Source organism: Oreochromis aureus, linkage group 22 (assembly GCF_013358895.1).
Source record: "Oreochromis aureus strain Israel breed Guangdong linkage group 22, ZZ_aureus, whole genome shotgun sequence".
NCBI classification, from domain to species: domain Eukaryota; kingdom Metazoa; phylum Chordata; class Actinopteri; order Cichliformes; family Cichlidae; genus Oreochromis; species Oreochromis aureus.
The window spans coordinates 29533320-29541293 of NC_052962.1; the positions used below are offsets into that span (position 1 = coordinate 29533320).

Sequence of the window (7974 nt, forward strand, 5' to 3'; positions counted from 1 at the left end):
GTTATGTCAAAAACTGCATGTTCAACTGTTTAATACCACTTTTTAGGGCAAAATGAGATGGTGGGTCACTGTGGTGTCCAGTCTGGCCTCAGTCCAACACGAGAGAGAGAAGAAAGCACATTCTTTTAATATCACGGATCTCAAACTCCAGTTCTTGAGGGCCGGTGTCCTGCAACTTTTCTTTGTGTCCCTGTTGACACTCCCAGCAGGACACGCACCACTGGCAGACATCTGTTCAAATGGCAATAAAATCAAAGCATTATTTGCTCCTGTCACAGTACTAGGTCTGTGACCCAGTATTTGTGTTTCATTCTTTGTGATTATATTATTTGATGATTGTTGATTCATGGTTTTGGTTCTCTTGTTTTCTGTGTGTGTTATATTCTTGGTACCTTGGATTTAGGTTTCTGTTACTTTGCCTTCCCCATGTCCCATGTCTAGTTACTCTTGTCTCCATGTTCCTTCTGCCTCCCAACTCACTCGTGTCTTTTGTCACTCCTGTCACTGTGCCACTGTGTTGTCTTTGTTCAGTGTCAAATCTGCGTGTCTGTGTTATACTTCCTGTTTTACTTTGATGGTCCCTTGTCTCATGTCAGTGTTGCTAGTTTTGCTTCCCCTTGGTGTTGTCATGTTTGATTACTCCCAGCTGTCCTCTCCTCCTGTGTCTCCCTTGTTATCCCTCAGTGTATTTAAGCCCTGTGTTTTCCTTGCTCTTTGTCATGTTGTACCCTCAGTTTGCTGTGTGTTTTTCCTCTGTGTTTCTTATTTTCTGGTTTTTGAGTCCAGTTTTGTTCCTAGTTTCATGTTCAGATTTTGGTTTGTTTTTGTGAAGTGTATTTTGTAAAAGGTTTGTTCAGCATTAAAGCTGCTGTTTTTAGTTTTCATTCTGTGTCTGTGACTCCTGCAATTGGGTCCTATCCTGCCTGCCACACAGCACACCATGACAGCTCCAGTCTTTATTTTTGTGAAATATTTGGACTGAACCCTCCAAACCACTCTCTTTTTTTGTCCCTTCAGTCTATTACAGTTTGTAAAGCTTTTTAAAAAACAGACTATTTTTCAATATTTTTAATCATCTTATTCATCCTATATCAGTAAATCAAAGCCCCTTTTTTAATATTTATTGTTGTAACAGACCTGGAGCTTTGAGCATTTCTCTCAGTGACCTGTTGTTGACAGCAATGTGCTGTCCAACTTGTACCAAACTATCGTAGTTTTGTTTAAATCAAGTGATTGTAGAGACCATGTGATGAGTTTTATGTTTCAGCTCTTCATCACTAGGTTTCTTTTGTTGCTTGTTGATAGCTACCAAAATTTTCTGGTTGAGGTGCAACTTGCTAAGGAACATTTAACCGAATATTAGTGGAGGCGTGTGTGTATATTTGAGTCTGAATGCATACTGTGATGTAGATTAGAGAAAATCCACCCAGTTCTTTGTTTTAAAGTCATTAAAGATGGATGCTGTACAATCGTTCCATGTTGGAAAAATAACAGTTTGAAGAAATAATTAAAAGCCCCCAAATCAACATGATATTCATGCCAGTGATGAGTGTATGTAAACTTGACCACAAATTCTAAAAAGAAGTCTTGGCATGGTGAGCTGTTGTCTATCTTCAGTCTTTTCAAAAATAAATAATTGTGAGAACTTCGTGTTTCAAAGTTTTGAAGAAATGCTGAAGGACGAAGAAGAGATTTTTTTTCTGCTGCATGCTTTAACATTTGTTTTATTGTAACTGGATTCACATAAAACTACTTATTCTGAGTAACACTGAAGTCTCTTTATGTAGTTTAATTTAATTTTCATACAGGTAAAATTTTCAGATATCGACCTGCAGCACCCATCTGCCTCATCAGTGTTTGTTTTGACTCCAGCCTCATTTGTCTTTAGATGTAGTACTTTTCTTTAATATAGATACACAAAACACATTTAGCTTCAAAAGACTGTACAGCAGACAGTTCAATAACACATTATCCAGGAAATTATTTATATAAAAAAACAATTTCCCTGGTCGCATTACACTTTTAGCACATAATACATGAATAAGAAAATCAAGCACAAAATAATCATTCACATTTATTTCATTATAAACATTTCTGAATGGAAGCTTTAAATGTTTGCAGCATTAGCTTTGGAAAAATTGTCTCAATGTGTCCTTTACCTTCACGGTTTTTTTTTAAATGTTGAACTGAATTTTAGACACACACAGCCACAGCTGCTTTCTCACAAATACTTCTAAGAGTTAATTTGCAGGAATGATCAAACCAAAACATTATCCCCATTTGCCCCATCATCGCACAGTCCTCTCCATCAGGATCTTGCACGGGATAACTATTTGGCTCGGTAAGGAACCAAAATGTCAACCTATGGGATGAAGAACAGAAAGGGCATTAACTGTAAAAGTTAAAGTTGAACTTTGATTTTGAAAATGCACAAAGTCAGAATTTGTTCAATTTTTTTTGCCAAGACTGCATGTCACAAAATCTGTTTCCTTTTTTCTACGGTTTGTGTTTTGTCCTGGTCCTGTTGTTTCTTCTCTCTCTTTGATTTCTGCTTACATCCTCACTGTCACTGAGTCCCATTAATAGATGATTGCCTGATTGTTCTTAGTGTGTTTTGATGCATGTGTATATATATATATATATATATATATATATATATATATATATATATATACACACACACACACACACACACACACACATATATATATATATATATATATATATATATATATATATTGGGGTGCAACAATACTTGTATCGATATTGAATCGTTCGATACAGTGCTTTTGGTTCGGTACGCATATGTATCGAACAATACAAAATTTTGCTGTCTGTGTTGAGCGCTCAGTGGATCTGCGTTCGACTACTCCGCCTAAGCTGCACTGTCGAGTGCAGATCCACTGAGTGCAGCGCAAGCTAGCAAGACAGAAGCTAAGCTCGTTGCAACATGGCTACTGCCTCAACTGTACCCGAAACTGAACCTCCCCCACCCTCATTCAGATCTGGCCTTTGGAACTATTTTGGTTTTCATGTGAAACATGACCCTGGATGGTAAGCGTGTCATGGACAAAAGTAAAACAGTATGTCGGATGTGCCACGCAATGCTCAATTGGTGGGAACTAGTGCGTTAGCGCAGTTAGCTCGTTAACGTGTTGACGCCGTCCAGCCCCACACACGGAGCGATCCGCGGTAACTTGTTAACGGAGATTTGCGGCGTTATGGCGTTAACGTCATTTTAATGAGATTAACGCTGACAGCACTAGTGGGAACACAACGAATATGACTGCACATTTACGCCGACATCATCCTAGTGCAAAGACAAGTGGAAGCAGACAAAAACAACAAGCACGCATGCTACAAACTTTACCCGAGTCATTTAGACAGTTAGCACATGATTCTCCTTATGGGACCTGATATGTTTAATATGCTGCTGAGAATATACCCCAGAAGAAGCGTATAGTATAGCTTTTATTTTGGAAAGAACCATTTCTCTGTAATAAACTCTCTTTTCCAAAGATGAGTGATTTCTCGATCAGATAGATTTATTTTTTTATTATTATTTTGTTGTTTCAGCAACATTACATTTAAAAACTGTACTTTTGAGTTAAAATATATATTTATAATTTTAATAAATGACAAATTAAAAAGGCATGAACATTTTTTGTATCGAAAAAATATTGAACCGTTGCACCCCTAGTATATATACGTATATATGTATATGTATATATGTGTACTGAATCAAACCTTTCATTCAGTGGTGATCCGTCCACCCACAGCCATCTGCCCTCTTCTGCTGAGTCTGTCAGTCCGATCCAGAATTCTTCAGTTTTTGTCTGCAAGAATCTCTAAACAGGAACATTTGATCAAATTATTTTGTGAAACTTTCTGTTCTGGAATGATGAAACAAGAGGGTGAGAACATGAACCTGCAGCAGTGTTTCATACCTGCTCCTCACTGCTGTCTATCTTAACCAGGTCTCCTCCTTTAGTCCTACATTCAGTTCTGCTCTCATTCCAGGAGGAGGAATTGGTGGAGAAGTAATAGCACTTTCCTCCATGTTGCTTCCAGCCATCTTCACATTTATAACATGGATCATCTTTGAAGAGATTACATCAAACACTTCAGTCAGGTGGAAGAAATCACTGTTCACGACTGACCTGCAGTTACAATCTAACGTACTGTTTGTGTCAGTCCATCAATGTTTCTTTAATCAGAGGATAAAAAGTATATCAAAGAAAAAATATAAACCTTACTCATAGTTATATCAGGAAGTTGTGGGGTTGTAGTCGGTATCGTGCTGTGTGATTGTTTTACTGTTATAGAGAAGAGATGAAGTTTTTAAAAAAATATTTGCAAAATTTTCAGCAGGATCATCTGTTTTTTGACTTGACAGCAGCAGGATGCTCCTTTGATCCTGTTTCTTTAATCAGAGGATAAAAAACACGTCAAAGACAAAATATAAAACTTACTCATGTTTATTTCAGGAGGTTGTGGGCTTGTAGTTTGTATTGGGCTGCACGTTTGTGTTACTGTTATAAAAAAAGAGATTAAAAAAATTATTTTCATAGATTTTTCAGGCAGGAGGATGGTCCTTGTGTCATGCAGCTGTATATTTGTTTATGCAATTGTTTTCTGCAGATACAAATGTGTTTAAAATTCATAACGTACTAATTTTTACTTCAGGCTCCGGGCATGTGGGCTGCACTGTACTACATGGTTTGATTTCAGGAGGTCTCTCTAAAAAACAAAAAACAAATTAAAAAAACAGGCTTAAAAAGAATAATTATTCATCAGGATCAGTTATGAGAATGAACATAAATTAAATATTAAAATGTTGGAAAAAAACATGCTAAGCAACATTTAATAATATTAATAATAATGTGTGTTATGTGATTAAATTCCAGAGGTCACAAACAAAAGTTTAGTACAAAATTACAGTGTAGTCTCATGTTCTTACCTGTGACATCAGCTTTTACAGTTTCCTGCTTCATCTCAAGGTTTCTGAGCATGTCCCTGGTTTTCAAAAGCTCCAACACTTATTAAAACAATAAAAATAAGAAAAGAAAAAAAACCAAACAGTAATATTTTCGATTTCACTTTATCTCTTTATCTGCATTTGATTTTGCAGATTCCATAGCCAATGAGACGGTTGTTGTTACCAGAACCTCTTATTTCAGTTCACCTGTAGTGCTGATTTATTCACATTTGAGCAGACTTTGGTAGCATGCAGGTAAAGAATATGTGCATATAACCAGAGAGCAAAGTAACTTTTTTAATCTTAAAATCTTTGGCTACTTAAATATTTAATTTTTAATTGAATATAATTTTTTATATACATGCTGGCCTTAACATTTAATAAGGTTAATGTGTTAAAAATAAGAAGCTAGCCAGGCATTCTTCTTTCATCGACGGCTACGGGTGTGTTGGCTAAGATTCATGAAGAAGAATGTCTGAGTCACAGTTTAATTATCATTTTTAATTTAGCGTACAAATAAAAATAATAACATATTAATTATGACAAAACTCATGTGCTAAAAAGCAGCATAGTTCCCCCACAGAGTAAAACACATTCATAAGTGGTTGTGCTATCCATCCAATTTATGATTTAGGTCACAACTCAAAAGTTTTTCCTTCACAATTTTATAGTAAACATTCTGATTGTTAATAAATTTATGGTAAATCAGACACTTATTTAATTAAAGCAAGATGAATAAAATTACAAACTCACAGAGATAAGTTACCACGAGAGCCGATACCAGGAGAACACAGACAACCAGCACGGCCACTCTGAGCTTTAACGCATTGTTTGATTTTGCATGTTGAGAGTGAAGAGCTTCACCTGATTTAGAGGAGATAGAAAGTGAACACACAAGTACATAAACACTTAATAAATAGTTCTAACTCTAGTGCATCTGAGGACAGATGTAAAAATATTACACTGCCTAATGTCATTTCAGTGTTTGTCTAGTACAAAAATTTAAAATAGGTGAGAAAATAGGTCAGCGCCCTGACCCACTGGTGTCAAGACAACCATCTCACCCTCAACGTCGCAAAGACAAAGGAGCTGATAGTGGACTTCCGGAGGTGCAGAGGAGTACACACCCCCATCACCATCAACGGCGCCGCTGTGGAGAGAGTGAGCAGCTTCCGCTTCCTTGGTGTACATCTGGCTGAGGATCTTACGTGGTCAGTACACATAAACAAGACAGTGAAGAAGGCGCAGCAGCGCCTCTTCTTTCTCAGGAGACTGAAAAGATTCGGCATGAGCCCCCGCATCCTCAGGACCTTCTATCGCTGTGCCATTGAGAGCATCCTCACTGGATGCATCACCACCTGGTATGGCAACACCACCGCTTACAACCGCAAAGCTCTCCAGAGAGTAGTGCGGTGTGCTGAACGGATAATTGAGGTGAGCTTCCCTCCTCCAAGACATCTACAGGAAGCGGTGCCTGAGGAAAGCGGGAGGATCATCAAGGACTCCAGTCACCCCAGCCATAAACTCTTCAGACTACTTCCATCAGGAAGGAGGTTCTGCAGCATCCGGTCCCGTACCAGCAGACTGAGAGACAGCTTTTTCCACCAGGCCATCAGACTGCTGAACACGTCATAGACACCTCACCCTCACTACTGGAACTTCAACATTATGCACTCCATACTGTACATTAATGCCACTGTTTTGCACATACCTACCTCTGTATATTTTATATTTTATATATCTTATTTTATTGTTTACTCTATTTCATTTGTAAAACATGTATATATACACACACACACACACACACACACACACACACACGTAGAAAAACATATTTAGTACACACATTCAGTAATGTATATACCTTTATATATGGTACATATATTTATTACTTTTAGATTAACCATTTTTATATTTTGCTTGTTGCACGTTATTATATTTTGCACAACTCTGTTGCTTGTGAAGCTTGCACACAAGAATTTCACTCGCATGTACTGTACCAGTGTACCTGCACATGTGATGTGACAATAAAGGTGATTTGATTTGATTTGATTTGAACCACAGCTGGATTAGACCAACGGGAAACACGAAACACTGCATATTACAGAACAACATGGTTGCCTTTCTTAGTTTTTTTCTCCATGAATGAGGTTTTTCATATTTTCGTATGATAAAACCCAGAAAACAGGCTTAAGATATTTTACCCAAAAGAGTATTGTTTAATTTCAGAACACGTTACGTTGTATGAAAACAGCATTGTTCACAAAAAGTGTGTATTTTCTCCTCCCTGTTACCTTCTATGTATTTCTGTGGACGGCTCATCATGCTGAAACTTCAAGCTCCTGACTTCAGAGTTAGTCCAACTGTGTCTGAATCACAATAAAAAAACCAACAAACTAATTATTTTAATCAATTCCTTCAATATTTACTGAAAATTTAGCATCAAGATTCACCTCTGCGACCCTCACCTCAGGCTTTTCAAAGAGAAGTGAAGCACAACACCTTTCACAGCTCTTTGTTAAAAAACAAACTTCCTGATGACTTTAAAGGATGGGGAGGAGGGTCTATCTACAGCGCAGCTCATCTATTTCAAGACAAATTCAAATAGATACTAGAGCAGAATAAATTATTTCGGCAACGAAGCTTTTCAAACAGAAGTTAAAAAACCTGCTCAACACTAATGAGCTGTATGAAAACTAATTTCAGTTTGTTAAGCTACAAGTATGACAAATATTATCATTAAAACATCAATATTTGTGTTTATTTACCTTAAACTCAACAATAAAATATAACAAAGTGGAACAGAAGACCAGTTACTGTATATTTAACAATAAGAATAAATGTTATGTTAGGAACTTTTATGCCTTTCTGGCTTAGTTTGTTGGATATTAGTGTAATATAACATGCTAAACATTTTCTTGTGCATGAATCAAGTTGTGTTTTGATTTTTGGCAGAAATTTTGAATTTTAGTTTTTCACAATAAACTTTCAAATGT

At 36.9% G+C, this 7974-nt stretch overlaps 1 protein-coding gene across 2 annotated transcripts; it reads right to left on the reverse strand.

Moving 5' to 3' along the window:
* Window positions 1-1716: 1716 nt before the first annotated feature.
* Window positions 1717-7731, reverse strand: LOC120435627 (C-type lectin domain family 4 member E-like). Of its 2 annotated transcripts, XM_039605384.1 has the most exons (10): window positions 7447-7731; window positions 7273-7347; window positions 5732-5842; window positions 4961-5038; window positions 4672-4740; window positions 4473-4532; window positions 4257-4316; window positions 3948-4099; window positions 3748-3848; window positions 1717-2362 (listed from the first exon to the last, which is right to left on the reverse strand). In XM_039605384.1, exons 2-10 carry the CDS (start codon window positions 7301-7303, stop codon window positions 2194-2196), a joined length of 831 nt encoding a protein of 276 aa, XP_039461318.1. In that variant the 5' UTR covers window positions 7304-7347; window positions 7447-7731; the 3' UTR covers window positions 1717-2193. The 2 variants fall into 2 exon arrangements, with proteins under 2 accessions (XP_039461318.1, XP_039461319.1); XM_039605385.1 differs by lacking the exon at window positions 1717-2362 and having other exon boundaries at window positions 3791-3846.
* Between the last annotated feature and the right edge of the window lie 243 nt (window positions 7732-7974).

Bases quoted from the DNA above. Each gene is read 5' to 3' on its own strand.
- LOC120435627 (XM_039605384.1), bottom strand. From the start codon at position 7,303: ATGATGAGCCGTCCACAGAAATACATAGAAG. The intron at 5,039-5,731 runs GTGAGTTTGTAA...TGTTTTAATAAG, and splicing joins TCTCGTGGTAACTTATCTCT to TGTTGGAGCTTTTGAAAACC. The intron at 4,317-4,472 runs GTAAGTTTTATA...TCTCTATAACAG, and splicing joins ACCTCCTGAAATAAACATGA to TAAAACAATCACACAGCACG.